The sequence below is a fragment of the Psittacula echo genome (assembly GCF_963264785.1).
Source record: "Psittacula echo genome assembly, chromosome: 1".
In the NCBI taxonomy this organism is placed as follows: Eukaryota; Metazoa; Chordata; class Aves; order Psittaciformes; family Psittacidae; genus Psittacula; species Psittacula echo.
In genome coordinates, this window is record NC_137735.1 from 142244644 (window position 1) to 142266771 (window position 22128).

The 22128-nt window shown below is 36.0% G+C and overlaps 1 protein-coding gene across 13 annotated transcripts in view; it reads right to left on the bottom strand.

Moving 5' to 3' along the window:
* The window catches only part of BRD1 (bromodomain containing 1), a 71841-nt gene that overhangs the window by 23865 nt on the left and 25848 nt on the right, over positions 1 to 22128 (bottom strand). For 11 of the 13 annotated variants that reach the window (XM_080629485.1, XM_080629486.1, XM_080629487.1 and 8 more), the window contains 6 exons: positions 18723 to 18879; positions 12342 to 12473; positions 9437 to 9565; positions 7714 to 8026; positions 6650 to 6910; positions 2911 to 3399 (listed from right to left, as the gene is read on the bottom strand). In XM_080629485.1, coding sequence (XP_080485611.1) covers positions 2911 to 3399; positions 6650 to 6910; positions 7714 to 8026; positions 9437 to 9565; positions 12342 to 12473; positions 18723 to 18879 — 1481 coding nt within the window. The remainder of the gene's footprint in view (positions 1 to 2910; positions 3400 to 6649; positions 6911 to 7713; positions 8027 to 9436; positions 9566 to 12341; positions 12474 to 18722; positions 18880 to 22128) is intronic. The other 2 variants (XM_080629482.1, XM_080629483.1) reach the window with 2 other exon arrangements.

Sequence of the window (22128 nt, forward strand, 5' to 3'; positions counted from 1 at the left end):
AAATAGCTGCCAACTGCAAACTGCTTGAGCTCAAATTGCTTGAACAAGTCTGAAAATAACATGCAGAATAAAATCTCCAATGTGAAAGCAAAATGTCTAGTTACAAATGGAAAAAGAACCATGGGAATAAGCTTGATAAGCTGACGCACCTGTATAAATCATATATGCCTAAACCCCCATGTATTATCAAAGAATAACTAGAACACTTTTGGATGAATTTAATTTGGCCAAAACATTTCAATTTACATACAGAGTCTCTTCTGTACAAATAAATACAAACACCCCGTAAGTATTACCTCTATATAAATTTAATTCGGTGCTCATCTTAACTGGCCTCAGGAAGAGGCTACAGAATTTTAATTAAAACGAATTCTTTCAACTTACTGGATTTTATTCCTACATAATAGAAAAAACCCCAAAACCAAAAGCCTAGAAATTCTAAAATGGGAAAATACTAAAATTAGAAGAAACTATCCAAAATAGTTCAGTTTTGCTGTTGTTTTTCTGAAGATAATCAAAAGCATATTTGACTCACATATACCAATCCCACAGACAGAAAAAGAACAAAATGACAGATTTTAAATTTATTCAGAAATTTGGTGGCTTTTTTGGGTTTTGTCAAAAAGTCAGTTTTCCTGTATAGTAAAACACTTTTTCCCCAAAGAAACAATTCACATTGTTTAAGATAAAAATTTCAAGGAATTAGTACTAATTCCTGGTGTGATCTAGCACAAAATGATTCACACTGTGTGTGGTAAAATGCAACCTGTATAAAAGCACAGAATGAAATCATCTAGGTGACAATTCACAAATTGGAATTCCAAAGCTTTTTATATCATTAATGAAGATTAACTCATTTCTATCATCACACTACATTCACATGATTCCTACTTCAGACCTGAAGTACCAGACTGAATCCACATGCTCTTTCCAAGCTGTTAGGTGTCCTGGGTTCAGCAGTAGCAGTCATTTTTTCTCCTCAGTAGCTGGTGCAGCACTGTGTTTTTGACTTTCGGCCTGGGAACATCGCTGGTAACACCGATGTTTTTAGTTACTGCTCAAATGTTTAGTCTGACCAAGGACTTTCTGAGTCTCATGCTCTGCCAGGGAGGAGGGGAAGCCGAGAGGAAGTAGAGACAAGACACCTGACCCAAACTAGCCAAAGAGGTATTCCACACCACAGCACGTCATGCCCAGGAGGTAAACTGAGAGTTACCCAGAAGGGCTACTTCACTGCTCGGTTGGGCTGCATATTGATGGATGGTATTGTATTCTCTTCCCTTGTTATTTCCCTTATCATTATTATTATTGGTGGCAGCAATAGTGATTTGTGTTATACCTTAGTTACTGGACTGTTCTTATCGCAACCCATGGGAGTTACATTCTTTTGATTCTCCTCCCCATTTCTCCAGGGGCAGGGGAGAAGAAAGTGGGGGGAGTGAGCTGCGTGGCTGACTTTACGGCCTAGGCTTAAACCACAACATTAGGAAAAGGAATGGAAACTGGGGCTTTCCAATGAGGCGAAAGAAACAAAGTAATCAGCAAACTTGCTGAGGGTGCACTTAATCCCACTGATCATGTCACTGACAAAGATGTTGAAAAGGATCAATCCCAACACTGACCATGCCCATGGCAGGGAGGCTGGAACTAGATGATCTTAAGGTCCCTTCTAACCTGAACTATTCTATGATAAACAAGAAGACACCCCCTCCCCCCAAATCTTACTTATCTTTTTCTTATGTTATGATACCAGCATTAGCATAATCTTCCTCTTCACATGATCATTAAAAAACCCCAACCAAGCAAACAAAAAATAAACCCCCCAAAAACCCCCAACCAAACAAAATAAATCTAACCCAACCACCCCACCACCTTCTCACTCAAACCACAAAAACCAGCATAAACACCACAAACAGCTTTTGGAGCACATCTTCACAATTTAAATTTCTTTATCTTTCATTCAAAGACACAAAACCTCACATGCTCTTTTAACACCTGCAGATGGGTTATCAACATGACAGTGAAACAGAGTATTTATTTCAAAGATAATATAAAAGTTATAGCAATGGCTATGGATAACGTTAAGGAAATATACTTAAGTAATTTCCTTACACTGCTGTTTTTCCTCAAAGAGGATTTTATTCAAACTTCTCCAATAAACAGAACTATGGTTCACTAATAAAAGGTGTAATTAATGTCTTCAGCTGTACTACAGCAATGTACCAAGATAACCTTTTTTTTTGTTTGTTTGTTTGTTTTGTTTTTTTTTTTTTTTTAGAGAAGCCTCATTAAGAGCATAATCTCATGCTTGTATATTTCAACCTCATTTAAAAGGCACAGGCTAAAAAACAAAAGGAACGCAGGAAATGTCATTATACTCTTGGAATTTAACACTTCCATAAAATACATGGGTATACAAAGCACCTTGTACACAGTCATCAATTTCATAACAAGAAAATATGCTTGGAGTAACACTACAGCAAAATGAAGTCAGGCACGGAACAAGTTATTTTCCAAGTTCCTCCTTACAAGAGTTCTAGTTTTGGCAACATATATGAAGTTTCCATGTAACTTCACAGGGCATTTCCAAAAAAAGTGGCTGATTCACCTTTCCTACTGGTTTCAACACAAAAGGAAATAGAAAGCAGTTTAAGAAAAAAAACACCTACCCATACACGTAAATGGAAGATTTCATAGTTTAAATGTAAACTATGAAAAAGTACAACTTGGTTCACTAGATCTAATTGTATAGGGCCAACAAAAATGAGTCATTTTCTGAACTGCAACTACTCAACTATGAGGAAAAGCTGTTCAGGTGCTAAAATCTGAAGATTTACAATGATGTCAAAATATTAACAGGTATGTTAAATTTTGAGAGGCATCCATTCAAGTAAGTTTTGTAACATTTACCTGTATCCAAGCGCTTTACAGGGGACTCATCATCAACCTCAGAATCTCCACATGCACTCCTTGATCTTTTCCTTGGGTGCAGAAGTGTCTCCAACCTTGGAAGGACTACAGACAAAAAGGTTTTGGTCCCTAGCTGTGGAGAAGTTGGCTGGGTTTCAGTGTTCTTTGCAGACTTTTGGGGGCTTATACTTTTCGATTTGCAGAAGAGAATGGATGTACGTCTGTTTACATCAGTTGATGACTCAGCTACAGCAGAAACAGTCGACTCATTGAGATTACTGTCAAGTAAGTGTTCTGGAGTGTGTCCATTTATTTCTTTCTGAATGGAAGTGCTATATAATTCATTATCAAATTTTACTCTTTTGTAAAGCTTACTCTGCTCTGGATTGAGTTCTACTGGTTTGAGGGTTGGTGGTTCTGAATTAGTCTCCAAGTTTGAAGGAAGAGGTAATGCATCTGATGGTTCAAGTTTAGGGGGAGATTTATCTCCTGAAAAAATTATAAATAGAGTGTGATTTTTGAAAACCTGCAGTTATAAATTCTATTATAAAACTCACTACAAATGTGCAGCCCACCAAATAAATTGTTGTTTGGAAACAAAGCATAACATTTTAAAAACAAACCTTGTCTAGCAACAATCTGTCCTAGTTAGTTTCTACTTTTATACTGTGAATGTAAAAGGGATAGAAAAGTAGGTGTTTATAGTTGGTGTTAAGAGTTCACACCTAGATAAATACTTTTTTACTTCTCATGCAGTTATGTTAGTTTCATTAACTAAAAACTAAGAAATTTCTTTTTTTCACTAGAAAGCTGGGGTTGTGGATGGTTATCTGTTAAATGCAATTATACTGCCATTCAAGTACATTTTAATATACATCTTTATCTATATCACCTTATCAATATTCACTTTACCTGCCTAAGACACATTTTTATCAGATAAGCAGAAACTCCACCCCGTATCTGTAACCTGATCTACAAGAATGAGTTAAAATGCATCATAAAATCTCCAGAAAGACAAGACTTGAAAAGCTTTTCTACAATTGTGGCTAGATGTTTTATCTATCAAAAAGAAGGGGAAAAAAGGGGAGGAAAAACCCCACCACCCCCAAAGTCTTGCAGCTTGACTAGCCACTAGTTGGCAACTTGACAATGCAGACTTGATAAAAGAAGTCAGAAAAACACACCCTCTACCATTATTTCTTCTTCCCTCCCCCCCCCCCCTTTTTTTTTATTTTTTTAGCTGATCATTGCTTGGTCAATTTCAGGATTTCTATGCTGGGAGAAGACAATGGAGATATAACTGAGTGTATAAAACTCGTTTCAGTTTTCCATCACAAGAGATGGGAGGGCAAATAAACATTCCACTGTTGTAGCAATCTCAAATACAAGTTAAAGGGCTTCCTAACCCATAATTACCAACTCAAAAAGATGTTACAACCTTCTTTCTAGCTTCCAAAAGAACCTTCTAAAATATAACTTAAGAAACAAGACGCTTACTCTAAAGTAACTTTATGAGACCAATGTCACATTTATGCCATCACACAAAATTTTAAAATTTAGTTAATTTTTCTATGCCACATGAAAAAAAGGTGTAAAAACCTCAAGGGCTTAAGCCCTGTATCTGTAGTGGATTAAATATTATCTCTGTATTGCTTTGGGTTTGGCTCAGCAATGCTTACTTGAAATCAATGACTAAGTGCAGGAAAGTCTCTGCCCCAGTGCTTAAGGTCTAATCAAACAAGAGCATAGTTCCTATTACAAAGAATATTGTTAAAATGAACTCTTAACCATGCTCACATCTTTTGAAGGAACGTAAGTATTAAAATTGGTAAATAACATTTCAGGAAGGCATTCAGAATGAAATTTACAGTCAGATAAACAAATTTAAATACCACAAATTAAAAAAGCATGTAGTTTAGAATGTCCCACATGACTCTTCTTTGTGAACAAATTCTAATTTTCTTAAAATTAATTAGGAAATAGTCACAAAAATATGTAGGCATTCAAGAACTAATTTGAGATTAAACCCTAAATTTCATGGGGTTATTCTGGTACCAAATTTTTCACAGAATCACAATTGAAAACATAATTGCTAGAGGGAAATTTACAGCTCTTCTAAAGTCAGCTCCTGTAGAGATCTTGGGCACAGGATTCTACTTCTTTCCTCATCTTTCTTTTCGGCAATGAGTTTTCTTTACTCCTTTAAGTACCTTCCACTTTCCAGTCAGGATTTCAACTAATGACTGTTACTCTTCACTAGATCAGAACTGTAACAGCAATGCCAATCAACTCTGAATCATGCTCTTCTGTTTTAAAAAAGCATACTGTGAATACAAGAAAACAGCTACTGCTCACTTTCAGACTGTATCTTGCACAACAGCAGCAGTGAAAGGCTGTGTCATAGAAAAGCTAGAAGTAAAAACTTCAGTTATCTGCCTGAAACTACATTCCTAAGGAACTATATTCAGTAGCATCATCACTTGAAGATTAAAAATAAAATAAAATATAAATTTAAAAAATCATTAGATGTTTTAAGAATACTTAACGGCCTCAAGAACAACGTAAGTGTGTTGATTCACATATGCTTTTTCTACTGTTGTCATTCAAATCTCAAGCAACTTATATGTTTGAAAAGCATTCTCTTAGTCGCACTAAGAATTAAAATCCAAGTTGCTGTTTGAATGGCAGTTAAGGACAGTCATTTTATTGACTTCGCCTTTCAGAAATTTTGGGAACATCAAGCTGTACCAGACACAGACTGTTTTATTTATTACCATGCTTCCATTTTCCCTTGAGCTCTTTCCTCCTCCCATTCAACACACTTGAAATTCAATGCAAAATGAAACATATCTCTAACTCTCCTAAAGAAATATCAATTAGCTTTTTAGAGGCAAGCCGATCATGCAACAAACTCAAAAGAACTTCTTTTTTTTTTTTTTTTTTTGAGACTAGATCTTCTTGGCAACATTTAAAAATTAGCAATAAAGATCTCAGTAACTGATTTAAAACCTAAAAATACAAATATAATATTCAATTGAACTATAAAGTTAGGCCTTTCTAGTATACTGCTCTCATTGAAATAAATGGGAATTAGCCAAGAGTAGATGCAGTTTCAAGACCAATATTTTAAGGAGGAAAAAAAGCATAAGGGGAAGGGCTGGTTAGATATGGCTGACTTGATTCTACAACATTAAGTTTGTTAAGTCCTAACAATAGTTAGATTAAAAAAAAAACCAACCCAACAAAAAACACACACCCCCCAAAAACCAAATCCAAACCAAACAAACTAAATTAACAACCCAAACCTACCCTCCACTGTCCCCAGAGTGTGAAGTAGAGAGTAACAACAGCTACAAAAGACAGCACGATGGCCAGAGCTTTCAGCATCACTAACCTAGTCTCACATGATTCTCAACACATATTTTGTTATTTAAGTGAATTTCTTGAAGTACAAAGATACTTTCCACTTGGGCATTTCCAACTTCTTGTATGAGATTGTCTGTACTTTCTTAACACCTAGATTTTTAAAAAGCCTTGCTACTTTAAAATATACTGGAGGGAGATTTTGTTTAAAAATATCATTCTCATACTCCTCAAATATTTGTTGCGATTCAGTGGCTATTTGTCCATTGAAAAATTAAATATAATATTCATTTACTACACTTTAATGAACACTATTAAAGCACCTGACTGAAGAAGTTCAGAACAGTACTAGTTTAAACATGGTTTAAATTCTTACCTTCCTCTTCTCCATCTTCTTCTAATGCTGCACTTTCTTCTTCAAAACTTCCAATACCTGATTCTATTTGAGGAGCTTGGTTGTGTTGCTGACTAAGTTTGTTGCGAATAATGCTGATTTCTTTCTTTAACAGCTTTGCTCTTTTGCTCCTTGACCCACTGGATTTCATTGCACAGGTCAGATCAAGTTTTTCTAGCAACTCTCTCAGCTGTTCTTCCAAGGACATATGCGCTCTGTTTGCAGGATTCAGTAACCTATCCACTAAAGTGAAAATACATATGATTGAAAATATGTTAGTGTTTTCCAGAATGTTTCCCAGAACAGTAATACTAAAAGGAGGAAAAAATAAAATTCACTTGCCAGAACTAAAAACATAATAAAAAGCTACTTAGATTACAGTCCTAGTAACTTCACCGTCACCAGTGATGTTGAAATGAATTCCTACTACATAATTACTATTCTTCTTGCTCAGCATTTTGCTCAAGAAAGCCAAATAGCAGAGCAAAGAATTAAAAGGTCAGAAGGAAGACATAATTAATCCTTCCTACCGTAACATATTACTTTCTCCTTGTCAAAGAGCAAGATTACAGTCATAAAAGAAACGTGTTAATTATTCTCCTTTATTGCCAAAACCTCAGAAAACTAATGTGTATGCCAAAAGAAGCTATTTTAATTCCTAGTATTACAAACACATTTGATTTTTTAATTCAGTAGTTTATATAAGAATGTGCTGAAGTGTGTGTGTGTGTACTGGTAGTCGTTTATCATGACTTACAAGCACATACAATCATGTGAAAGAAAGCACTCAATTTAAAAACCTTTTTCATATATCTTGTTAAATTAGCCTCTCGCATTCTCAAGATCAGAAACTGGACAATGCTTTTTAATAATAGATATAGTAAAATATAAATACTTGTATTTTTCAAGCCATTTTTTAACTGGGGGGGAAGGGAGGAATCTACTCAGCAAACTGAACAGCAACAATCTTAAATCATCTGTATGGAATATACACACTGTGTGTAATGGGAAATGCAACTTTTAAAGATAATCCAAAAACATCTTACCATCTTCCCAAGAGAAAGGCTGGGGTGACTCAAGTTTAGGCCGTTCAGGTAAGTGCATTCCAGTTTCATTATTATAACCGATTCCTTCAGCATCTCGCCTAGCTTGCCTGAGAACTACACCTCCTTGATCTCTTAACCGCACTGCCGCTCTATAGAATATCGTATCTTTTGCATTGTATTTCATACAGTTATCTATGATAAGATTGAAGTCTTCTTCAAACTCACTGAGGTTTTTATAGCCTTGAGCCTCTAACCGTTTTCGCATGGTAGAGAAATCCATAGGATGTTTAATATGATCCAAATAGTCTGGAACCTTTGAATAAACATTTAAAACACAAATGGGTAAAATTATCTTACTACAGACAAAGTAACATTAGCTATTAAATGATCCACATTTTTAAACGTATTTTGTAACACCTCTAATAAACAGCTTTGAAGTGCAGCTTATAAATGCACATCTTGATACTGCATATATTCGCATACCAGCAAAAGTTTACATATTACAAGATTCTGCACCTTAGGTAACAAGTTAGAGCTCTATTAACAGATGCTGGATCTACATGTTTTTGTAATTCTACAGTTGTATGCATATTATACATGTATTTATGCATATACACATACCTATAAATGCATGCATACATATAATATACAGCTGTATGTAGCATATGCACACATACATGTATACACAAATTAAACAGACATGTATACAGTCTACATGTTATTTATGCACACATACAGAAGTACTGCATATGTACGTATACACACACCTACATTCTATCTAGTTTCCCAGTGAATGTAATTTCACCTGAAAATAAGAACGCAGTATCCACATTTCTGTTTTGAGTTTGCTTTATCAAATAACCTTATCACAAAAGATCAATATGAACCATGTTATTCCATACATACGTCCTAGAAATTATTTTGGTATATGAGCATAAATATGACTCCCTGCTATGAAAGTCTAAGTCATAATGCAAATTAATCAGAATAGAGATTAAAAGGTGTCCTGGGTTCAGCTTGTTTTTCTCCTTCCTAGTAGCTGGTGCAGTGCTGTGTTTTCAGCTTTAGTCTGAGAATGACGCTGGTAACACACTGATGTTTTCAGTCGTTGCTAAGTAATGTTTACTCTGATCAAGGACTTTTCAGTCTCATACTCTGCCAGTGAGGAAGGGCACAAGAAGCCGGGAGGAAGCAGAGACAGGACACCTGACCCAACCTAGCCAAAGGGGTATGCCATACAACAGCACGTCATGCCCACTTATATAAACTGGGGGAGTTTCCTGGAAGGCCCAGGTTGCTGCCCAGGTCAGGCTGGGTATCAGTCAGTGGATGGTGAGCAATTGTATTGTGCATCATTTGCATTTATTGTTTTTTTTTTCCTTTTCCCTTTCCCTTTAGTTTTATATTCTCTCCCCTTGTTATTTCCCTTATCATCACTATTATTCGTGGTAGTAGTAGTGGTTTTGTGTTGTACCTTAGTTACTGGACTGTTCTTATCTCAACCCATTTTACATTCTTTTGATTCTCCTCCCCATCCCTAAGGGGGAGTGGGGGGAGGATGAACGAGAGGAGTGAGCAAGCAGCTGCATGGTTCTAAGTTACCAGCTGGGCTTAAACCACAAAAGGTAATGCTGCTTCCACCTCTGCACGCAGTGATTTGTTTCCTGTATTTAAGTGCCACCAAGTCCTATATAAACACAAGGAAATACAGCTTAAACCATACCTCCTTAAGGTTCACTGGCTGAGCAAATATCCGAGCAGAATCCTTTTCCTGCAGCTGATCCAGAACTGATCGCAGAAGTACAGTGAATGGAGTAAGCTGAAGTTCCATAGCAACCTGTTCAATCTTGACCTACAGAAGTAGTAATTATCCAATTAAGCATTATTCCTTAAGATACCATTTTAAAGTTGCTTTGCAGCAATACTGTAGTACTTCAGATATGAAACACCACAAATATATTTAACTAAATGAGTTCAATGCTACTTTTAATATCATCAGTTCACGTTTGTCTGACACCCATTTTCAGCTAATGACTTTGTAGGAAAAAAAATACTCTCATCCCTTCATTGCAGACTCAACGTCAGCTTCTCAGAACTGAAATTTGTATTTTACCTATAAATCTATTTTGCTCCCATTTTTAACTGTATTTCTTTTGTTTGAAAAGATGTTACACAAGAACAGCTTCCTATTTCGTCAACAATGCCAGGAATAACAATTGTAGTTGTAATACTGTTATAATAATAAGAATTTAAAGGTAACATGTTTAAAATTCAATTTCAGTTGCAGTGCCACGTTCAAAATGTAAAAAGAGAATTTGCTGAACATCTACAAGTTACACCAGACCAAACAAAAAGTAATTTCAAAGATGATGTGCTATATAAATTCCAAGAAAAAAATTTAGATAAACAGAATCAACATCTTCAAATACTTGCTCATCCTTCAGAACATTCAATATTTTTTACAATATTACAACTCCTCTACAGTTTTATTTTCAGCCCATTTAAAGAGTTATCAACATTGAAACAGTTTTGTTATAGCAAAAGTAAACTCTTAATGACACATTAACGAGGTGTGTGTACACATAGAGTAGAAACATGTAAACAAAGTATACACTTACAAACACATACATAAAATACATGTTTACAAATAACACATAATACATATACATTGCAAGTGATACGTGAAATGTTCAAGAATGATGCATGGAATTCCGGAAAGAACTCAAGAATTACAAACTGTATTAGCTTACAATGAATACGTACAGCTTGCAAACAGTAAAAATGGAATAGTGTTTTTATAGACAATTAAAGACTTGCAAGTGCAAACAGTTTTCATACAAAATACTATCTTTCTGCACCACCACTTCCTCAAATCTCTTCTCCCAGCAATGTTAACTCTAGAACGTTGTAGGATGCAGGTTTAGGGATTTTTTTTCCATTGTTTTAGTGACAGAAGAATAAAAGTGCTACTCAGTACAGGCACATGTATTAGGAAAACATAAAGAGATCAAATTTTCTACACTTCTTCAGAAAGCAATCATATTTGCAAGTCTAATAGAATGGCCTGTTAAATAATTTCTCTACACAAATGCACACAGCACAGGCAACAAACAGGAGAAGCTGGATACCACTGTGATGCTAGAAAGCTATGACCTAGTTGTTGTTACTGAAAAATGCTGGGATGAATCCCATAGCTGGAGTGTGACTATCGATGGCTATAGGCTGTTCATAAGGGACACTGCCCTGTTGCGTAGCAATGGGGTCAGCAAGGCAAGGGTCACAAAGAATAATAAGAAGGGCTTCTACAGGTCTGTCAACCAGAAAGTCAAAGAAAGCATACCCCCCAGGAATGCGACTGGCAAACTGGTAACAACGGATAAAGAGAAGGCTGAGGTACCCAACAACTTTTTTGCCTCAGTCTTCAGACGCTCTCTCTTCCCACACCTCTCAAGTAGATGGACCTCAAGGAAATGACTGGGGAAGCGAAGTTCCCCCACTGTAAAAGATCAGGTTTGTGACCATTTGAGGAACCTGAATACATGTGAGTCTATAGAAGCTGATGAGATGCATCTCAGAGTCCTGAGGGAATTGGCTGATGTGGTTGCCAAGGCACTCTAAGATATCTGAAGTCATGGTGGTCGGGTGCAGTCCTCAGAGACTGGAAAAGGGAAACACTGAACCCATTTTTAAAAAGGGTAGAAAGGAGGACCCCGGGAACTAACGACTTGTCGGCCTCTCCTCTGTACCTGGGCAAAAAGCGGAACAGATCCTCCTAGAAGCCATATTAAGGCCCTGCGGAGAAGGACTTGGGGGAACTGGTGGATGAAAAACTGGACATAAGCTGGCAGTGTGTGCCCATTCCTGAAAGGTCAACTATACACTTAGCTGCTTTCAAAGAAGCATGACCATCAGGTCAAGGGAGGTGATTCTGCCTCCCTACTCTGCTCTCATGAGACCCCACTTGGAGTGCTGTGTACAGTTCTAGGGCCTCCAACACTGAAAAGGCATGGACCTGTTGGAGAAGGTCCAGAAGAGGACCACAAAAATGATCAGAGGGTTGGAACACCTCTCCTACAAAGAAAACTGGGGTTGCTCAGGCTGGAGAAGAGAAGGCTCCAGGGAAACCTTATTGCACCTTTCAGTACTTAAAGACGGTTTATTAAAAAATATTGGGACAAACTTTTTAGTACAGCCTCTTTGGACAAAAGATAATGGTTGTAAACTAAACCAGGCTAGGTTTACACTAAATGTAAGTAAGAAATTTTTTACAATGACAGTGGTGAAACACTGGAGCAGGTTGCCCAGAGAAATGATAGATGCCGCAGCCCTGGAAACAGTCAAGGTCAGGTTGGACAGGGCTCTGAACACCACGATCTAGTTGAAGATGTCCTCATTGATTGCAGGGGCATTGGACAGGAAGGTCCCTTCCAACCCGAACCATTCTGTGATTCTATGATAATTCTATGCATCTTAAACAGACTGCATGAGCACGTGCATATACGTTTCTTGATCCTATGTGAGGATTAGAAGACAAACACTGCAATCTTTCTATTGCAAAAACTGTGTGTAAGAATACTTAAACTATCCTTTCTGCAGAAAAGTTTCACCAAATTATAAATTCCCTTTACCTGTTCTCTTTTTAATTTTTCACGCTTACGTATAAGTTCAATCAACAAACGTGCTCTTTCAAGATCATGGCGCAGCCTTTGCCAGTACTTCAATTTTTCTTTTAAGGCTTGCATTTCTTCATCATCTTCTCTCTAAGAAAAGAATCAAAAGGTTTTCATGACATAAGGAACACTAACCTGTTTTTATAAGCTAAGCTTTATGTAATTACAGAATGTATTTCCAGGAAAAGAGAAACTACTGTCTAATAGCTATGGTACTTGATCATAAGCTTCATACTGCAACAAAAGAAAACCTCTGATCAGGGTATCTTCTAGAGTTTCTCAGACATCCAGCTGAAAACAAAACCTATAAAAACCAGGAAGCAATCCTATGGTAAAGCCTATTTACATCAGAAAAAGCAATACACCAAACAGCAACACAGCAATATAACAAGCTGCAAAATAATATTCAGTATTTTTACATTAAAATCCAAACCACGTGAAGATCATCAGCTTCTTCAGAAACTCAAGCCTGTTAGAAACAAATTATTCTTGTATTCAACGCAGTCCACCTCCCCCACACCCAGAATTAGGGCACACTTGTAACAGAACAAAATCACTACAACTTCAGAAGACAGGAAATGAAAAGCAGTTTATAGTAACTTTATGTGGTACAGCAAATGGGTAATGCAGTAAATACAACCTTTCAGCAAACTGATGAAATAATTCACATACTTTTAGGAAGAAGTAATATGTGAACACTGGCAATATTTAGTTTGATTTGTACATACAGAAAACAGAGCCTTTCTTTTTTTAATATTCTTTGTAAGGAAAAGGAGGATATTGGAATACTACCTATACTATTCAAACGGTATTGGTAATTCACCAGAAACAAGGCCATAACAAAGTAGAAGGCCTCATATTAGTACTAAGTACATGAAATAAACATCTGTTTTGGAAAATTATTACATTTAAAATGAATATTTTATAAAAGAAACTCAGAAAGAGATCTAAAAATTTGCATGCTTGCCTGTAACTAGCATAATGCAATATTCACTTGATAAATAACCGTCAAATATTTTTTAAAACTAAAGCAAACAAAAAATTCTCTAAGTTATAAATAGAAGAATAAAGATGTCTGAGCAGACAAACAAAACCCAACATTACAAATTGTTACACTCGAAGGAGAAACTCCCTTAACAGAAGGATAACTTAGAAATATTATAGGCGCTTTAAAGGAGCTTGTGCAATTTTTCAGATGAAAGTTTGCCAAAAATAGAATCGCAAAAAAGTGGCAGTTAAAAAAGGAATACTGAATAGCTTTGTAAGCGCTATGATTCTATGATCTGCATCGTATTTTATTGCTTTATACACTTTGTGAAATAAACGCAAGTATCCGTGGAAGCTATAAGTTAGTTTTGTTCAACTCTCTGACTTTAGTGAAGTTGAAAATCCTTAACTATCAACCAACTCTGTACAGCAACCTGGAAACAGCAGTTTGTTCCTCCTTAAAAAAAGTTTGAAAAATTGTAGCTAGAAAATTCTAGTTCCCTTTTCTAATGACTATTACTACTGACAGTTATAATTTCTCTTAAGGAATTAAGTTTTTACTTAGACACATAATTTAACTGTTGATGGTCAGAAAAGTTCAAAGTAAATTCTGACAGAAAAAAAATAATACTCAAATTTTCAATTCCTTAACATTCTCAGACTGACTGAATTAGAAAGTCTACAGTGCCACTAATTGCTGTTCTCCTACAGCCTTCAGTTTTGAGTCCAAGTCCCATGTGTGGAAAAGCAACCTAACTGTTAACTGACATTGCTATACAATTTTTCCATAGCTTTATTGTTTTTCAGGACCAGAATTAAGTTGTGGTTATTGCTAAAAGTGGAAGACTTGCCCTTTGCTTGCAGCCAGTCAGAGTCCACTCCTTTGCCCTATGTAATTGCACAGTTCATGAAACTCAGGAACTGACCCTGCTCAAAGCTAAGTCAACAAAACCATGCTAGTTTTAGGGTGGGTCAGGAAAATTAAATAAGCAAGGGAAAAAAAAAAAAGTTACTTTGTTACAGCAGGCCTTGGGGTAGTTCACTTGAGACTTCAGGATCTGACTAAATTTGAAGGTACAACTGTATTTAAAAAAAATAATGAAAAGAAAAAAAAAAATCATTCCTTCAGTTGAACCAGTTGTTTAACCAATTTCATTCCACAAAATAGGCAGGTAGATGCCAATCTGCAGATGTGACTACTAAGAGCACCTTGCTTGCTTTCTTTTTGTGTGCACATATACTCCCATCTTAAATGTCATTCCAGCTTGGAGATTAATAGTAAGCCTCAAATTTTCTGACACTTCTATGCAAATCAATGTTGGCAGACACAGTTACAATTGCTGAGATAAACCCTCTTCACCCTAACCTCTTTATTATATACAGTTTAGTTAGATTAAAAGATCCAGGCAAGCTGAAGAGAGCATGATGAAGTGGTTTCCAATATTTAACTAGTAAAAACTTGGATAAAAACAGTTCCCTTTAAAATTTTTAGTTTTCATAAGCTTTTTGGCAAGGAAACTTTCTATTAACTTTCCTGGTAAAGAGTTCTTCCGAATCTTTCTTTCTATGAAAAAGCCAGGAAGTTTCTTCTGGCGGACAACACAAGAAAAATTCAGAAAGAAACTTTGTGGTATTTTCTGATGGACTCAGTTCTTTCTGAATACCAGGTATTACCTAGAAAAAAAGGCTAAAACTGACACATTTATTAATACTGAGGAAAGAGGAAAATACTTCTACATCTACACACAGAACATGGATCAACTGAGAACTGGTCTTTAGCTCCAGTTCCCCCCATGAGTATGCTACCAGCCTCTGCCTACTAGTAGGAATACTGTCAGTGCGCCAACAGATCACCCCTTCCCCTAGATATGAGTACATGGGGACAGCTTCACTCCCTACATGGACTGTAACTGATACAAGCCAAACAAAAATATAATTGGAAATTCTATTTCCAATAGTGATGAAATTGGATCTTGATCAATACAATTAGTTTTATGAAGACCCTCTGCTGGCACCTGTATGCCAATCAGTCAAAAGCATTTAGCGGTTGCAACTTGTGCTCTTACTGAAATCTTCAGCGCTGATAAGACCTTAGTCACCAGCACTTTCTACTTTTTTCTCTCACAGCAGTGTATTATATACTATAGTAACAGCAGTTTTAAATCAATCTCACTACAGCAGCAACAAGCTACTAAGACTGCATGCCTTACTTTTAGTCAACCATTCTTTAATTACAGAAAAAAAATGGGGATATAAATTTATCAGCGTATTTCCAATAGCCTTCCTGAATTTCTAGGCGGAGAGAGAAGTGACAGTATAAACCATTCTTTCAGATGGTTCCTTTTTCCTGCAGATGGTGAGGTAGCATATAAGCCAAGATCTTCTTGCCTGGTTTACAACTTTTAGTTCATAAAATACCTCCAACAGCGTATCACAATTAAGATCTGAAAGACATTCATTAGGAAGCAACCGTAAATCATGAACCCTTCTCCCCCTGCCAAATTTGTTCTAGTAAACGATATTTAGAGAGGGATCAAAGCCAACCTCCACCAGGCATCCTGAAACCATTTTCAGGGTTTTGGTTCCGCATCCTAATATTTCTTTTCAGTTTAAATAAAAAAATAAATAATTAAATAAATAAAAATCTTCTCTGAATCTGTATTACATCAGTGTTTATGTTCCCCTGACTGACTGAAAACCTGTTCAGGTTTCTTGATGTTTTGACCTCTCAGATAAAATGAGGTCAATAGAATTTTCCCATCTAGACTGAAATGAATTACCATCTATATTTCAAAAACTTTGATGCATTCTCAAAACAGCCACGGCACTGCTGCTTATTAAAGTGTTCATTCTGATTTGGTTTATACTTGGAATAATGAAGATGATTAATGCATAAAATGCTTTACAGTTATGACTACTTTAATAGGCATTCCAAATACTTATTGAAGATGGTATGGGCAATGTCATACAATCCTGCCATGCCACAGGATACTCACTACACACTGAAAAGCAGTACCATCTACATATTTTTCATCAATAGATCATTTAATACTCAGCTCTGCTTGAAGACTGCTTTTTCTTTACAAAAGACAAAGTTAAGTTTTTACAAATAAAGTTTCAGAACTATCCGCATTTTTAATAAACCAGTATAAATAGCTTCCAATTAATTTAGAAAATATTTTCTAAGGAATAGTTCATAGCTCTGAAAAGAAATAAATAGTGTTTGTACAGGATTGCAAAAAAGGCAAACAGATTCTAAACAGCTCCTAACCCTTACTATAGAATCACAGAATCATAACCCAACTTCAATAATAATATTTTATTTTGGTAGCTACTATTTAAAAATTTAGAAATGTCGCAGTCTCATTAGGCCATCTCAATAGGAAAACTACTTCCCAACTACCAACCATTAAGTGTACTTTTTTCAGACACTAACTATATAGCCTAGGTCTACACTGTCACATAATCCTCAAACTTTAGTGCTTGATTTTATTATTTTTAAGGACTCAAGCTCATTTAAAAAAAACAACCCAGCAGTCTACTATCTGAATAAAATAATTTCTGCTACTATTAGGTAACTGCCAGGCAGAACTCTTCAGAACAGAATCTTCTCATAAAGGATTAAAAGATTAGAAATTTAAAGTAGAATACAAAATATTTTACAGAAGTTAACAGCACCCCAAAATAGTATTAAAATGGAGTTATACAGAAGCAATGAAAGACAGATGAACAAGTGGCCAATTTATATTCAAACTTAATGCCATCTAAAAGGAATCCACCTAAATTCCACGAAAAGGAATTTGAGCATCTCAGCTCTGAGAAAACACTGAGAGAGCTGGGACTGTTTAGCCTGGAGAAGAGGAGGCTCAGGGGAGATCTCACCAATGTATATAAACATGTGAAGGGAGGGTGCAAAGAGGATGGAGTCAGGCTCTTTTCAGTGTTGCCTGGGACAGGACCAGAGGCAGCACAAAGTGAAAAACAAGAGGATCTCTCCAAACAACAAAGCATCAAGTGTGATCAAGCACTGGCACAAGTTGCCCAGGGAGGCTGTGGAGCCTGCACCCTTGGAGATACTCCAAAGCTGTCTGTATACAGTCCAGGGCAACCTAAGTTGCCCTGCTTGAGCAGCAGGTTGCACCAGATGGCCTCCAGAGGTCCCTTCCAACCTCAATTATTTTGGGAATTATTAATTAGGCGTTTTTTTTGTTGTTTTGGGTTTTTTCCCCATGAAAAGCTAAGAAAAGAAACACACACAAAAATGACAGATCAAATAATTAGCAGTGTTGACCATGATGTTTTTATGACTACATCAATTAATGATTTAATCAGCAAATAGCAATGCAACTCAAACAAAAATAACTGTTCAGCTTTAAAAAGGATGGGGGGGAGGAAGGTCAATTTAATACAAGTAAATGATTATAAAATGCATTAAGTTCTAGAGGCTATTTAACAGGATCAGTTCCACTGGAAGTTAAACACCTGGAGAATGAAAAGAATCAAAACAATAAAAGACCAGCCAAAATCTCTAATGTCACTGAAGAGTTGCTCATACTACAAAAGCGGAAAGCAGAGGTGTATCACTTTCTGCATGGCATACGTCTGGAGTGCCTGTTTCATTGTTTTTCAGCAATTCTGACTGATAAATGCATACAACTTTAACCAGCTTAGATGTATTTTAGCTAGGATGAGTTTTACCTGAACAGAATACCAGCATAAATTTACGCTTGTCTACAATTCCACTTAACTATGTCAAAACTAAGAGTGGAAACTGGTCTTTGAACTTTGTCAACAACCTGCTCTTTATTCTGTTACTACTGAACACGGTGGGTAATAAGGATCTGAATTTGAAGACTGTAAACTAGAATGCCTAACCTCTACTCTGCAAAAATCCCTGGTTTTCTGAGCTATAAGTGTCAAAGATGACATTCACTTTGCACCTTTTCATGCATTTAATACTAGAATTATTTTTATCTTAATAACTCACAGCACACTGATAAGTGAGTTCCAAAAAACTACAATACTAATCAATGAACACTGATATCAGGATAGTTTCAGTGACCGTGTTTTTGTGAAACATTTAAGCAAACCGAAAAAAAAAACCAAACACACACACACACACACACACACACACAAAAATACCCTGCAGAAATATTTTTCTTTTCACACCTCAAATTAGAAAGGATAATGCCCCATTTCCAATATGGGACATATTACTTAAAAATAAGGTGAAGAATTTACTCAGTCCTGAATAAGAGAAAGTCTTCACTCTGCTATGTTCCCTGGTTAGGTTTTTTACTCTTTAAAATAAAGATTTTCTGATTTCTTATTAGTAAAAAGTGTGTCACATACCTGTTGTGTGTTTCTTTGTGACTGTAAACTGGATTGCAGCCTTCTCAACAGAGGAACACCATTCCTAGACAGTCTTTTAAGCAACCAGTAACTGTGCACTCGTTCAACAAATTGCTTCTTCCGCTGAATGGCCACCTGATTCATAATCTTATTTAATCTAAAATATGGAAAAACTGATATTGTATTTTTCACAGCAAAGCATAAAATGTATTTGTCTACGGAAATTAAACATCAGATATAACATAAACGCATAACATCAGTGATCACCGTATTACTAATTTCTTTCAACAACACCCCTTTCAGTACAATTATTTCTGAGCAGTCAATTACAATCAAATGTGTCTGCTTAACACTGCAGTTTCTACTAAGTACATTACTTTATAAAGCTAAAGTGCATTTTTTCATTATCATTATCCAAGAGCAATCCCAAATTAGGGCTGAGAATAAAGCTTTATGTAAGTTTCAAAATAGTTTTCCTATTAAAATCAGAAATAAAACTCTAAATCCCTACAAAAGTTTTCAGATCATTCCTTGCCATCTTCACACAGAATTAGTAGTTTATCTTAAAGACAATGTATCTTCAAACATTTTACAAAAAAGCATGCAACAAAAAGCTTGTATTAGTCATTTACAAATATTAATTTTTTGGTAAAGTGAACAAAAATTGTAAACCAGAACAACACTTACTATTTTACTCCACACATACAAAGAAAATACCCACGCAGAGAAGATGCAAGAGAGGATCATACGAACAGTTAAGCACTGTATACTGATTAAATAACCAGTATTTTCTCCAAAGTTATTTTTTAGAAGATGCAAATATTGTTTACATATACTGTTTACAAATAATCTAGTGAAGTACTGTAAGAAATTCACAACAACCTTGACTATTAAACAATGACACACTGAATGACCAAGTCATACACAACACTAACATTCCAAGACTTGCACTAAAAAATATGTTTATCTGAAACAGATCTTCAACCCTGTGCCTGCAGTGCCTTGAAATAACATACAATAATAACAATAAAAAAAAGTTAATGGGTTGTAGAATGAAAACGTTTTGTCTTTGTATGATATTGCAGGATTTGTCACTTTTGGCAGCCCTTGCAAAATTAACACAAGATGTCCTAAACCATCAACCCCCTGTTATTGCCAGGGGAATTGTTCATTCATTTTGGGGCAGGGGTGAGCTGGAGAGAGAAAAATATTTCTCTGAGCTGGACTTAAAAAGTTACAGAAAGTATAATATCAACTAACAGAATCTGTTAGCTCTTCACTCGGTGTATTACTGCCTATAGCAAAACTCTACAATGGACAGTATACTTATCAGAGATTCTCCAATAAAACTTAATACCAAAATAGAAAAACTTAAATTCAAGAAGTGTCTGATTTGCAGAGCACTACCACAAGGCATTTAAATAAAAATCACAAACATATATGCACATTAGTACTGTTCTGCTTTTTCCCTTTTAATATTAGGAATAACATAGTTTCACAGGTAAACAGTAAAAGCAGTCAAACACCTAAACAGAATGTAATGCTAGAAGTAAACCTTAGCTATAACGCGTTGTATGAATACCTGAAAAACCTGAATGATATTTTTCAGACAGACACAAAAGTGAGTTCATCCCAAGTTCAAAGTTCACCTAGCCCTGGTTTGTTTTTTGGGGCTGCATAGAAGGTTCGGTGCAATAGGTCTTCTCAGTGCTATGCTAACTAGCCACAGTGCTTTCAGCCATCACAGGGTAAAGGCAGAGCAAACACAGGTTTTCTTCAAAATACAGTGCCATTGTGTCCCTTGGTTCTTCAGTGGCATTATTTTTCAATTAGCAACAAAGCCAGTTAGGCATTTCACCTTAAAGCTTAGCAAGTCTGCAGATGAATTTAGGACTGTCTTGTCTTTCACTGAAGAGCAGAGGCGGGCTCCACAAAGACTTACTCAATGCAAAACAGGCCTTGATGTGACCATATTAAACTTCAAACACGACAGAATTACAGTTAATTACAGAATGCAATCAAACTCAAATAATAAATTTCACATCCTTCTCTTGGAAACAGCAAAACCTACTGAACTGAGACAAAAAAGCACAGCCAAATATACACCTCTTTGGAAAGATCAGAGAATCATAACTTGACGTGAAGAGAGGTGCCTTGGCTTCATGCCCATCAGATGTGGCAAGACTAAACAAATATCTTTAATTACAGCTTTAAGTACATTTGCCCATTCACATTACAAACCATTCTATTCATAGATAATTATAATAATAAAGTGCAAGAATAAGCTTAGCAAATATATTCACAGAAGATATTCTCATACTCTCAAAATACAAATAAAAAGAAGGTAATTTGGAGTGCAGAAATGACCTTACAAGGGGTAGGAATCTACTGCTCCCTCTAAATAAAACCAAATACCGGCTGTTAATATTTCATTTGGAAATCAGACTTTGGTAGTGGCAATATAGCACTAATCACCCCTTAATTTCTCAAAATAGAGGTCAGAGCCTCTTTCACAAGTCAAGTTATCTACAGAGCCTCTACACAATGATCTTAGTGATATAATAAGGATGTTGTATCTGCTGTTAGACTCTGAGAACCCACTAACTATAGTGCAGTTCTTTGATCACCTTTTTACTCAGTCAGATATTCCCATGTTGACTTTTACTGTTTGAAAAGCTTGAAATTTTGACAGACACTACAACCATTCTGGAGAATACAACATGATTCATCTGCTGCTGTAGAACCCTTGTGGTAGCACAGACAGGGTATTGATTTGAAGCTCCCACCTTTGATAGTGCTACCGCATTGGGAAAGTGGCTCTCACTTACAAACATTTACTCAGACGCAGTGAAGCTGAACACAAGCATGAAATAAGGCACAAAGGTAGGCACCAGTCTTGAACAAACTCCTTTTTGCTTCCTTAGCTTGAACTAGATTTGTAAATGATGAAACTAAATTCTCTGAGAACTTAGAAGAGTTTGCTGCACATTCCACTTTCTTTTTTTCAAGAGATGTAATTAAAATAAAAAAAATATTGAAGTGTAAAAAAAAAATAGTATGTATTTATGTATTTGAGGCAGGTAATGGAGAGCTGTTTGAAAACTTTATAGTTTTGCAATCCAGGATCTGACTTGCACAAGACACGATTAACCACTACACTACACCACCAAATCCCCCACTCAAAGATAAGGTTTACACAACCTTGATCACTTCCCAAACTACACAAAACACCTCAGCAAAGGCATTTTTTTGCTAAACTTTGTCCACCTTTCAACCTTTGTTAAGACAAATTTCCCAAGAAGCACCCTGAAACGACCATGTTAAGTGCTAAATGCTTTTCTCTCAAAGCAATTAACACAATTAAGCTAAACCTGGAGCAGAACAGTTCTTACAGTCAGGTGCTGCA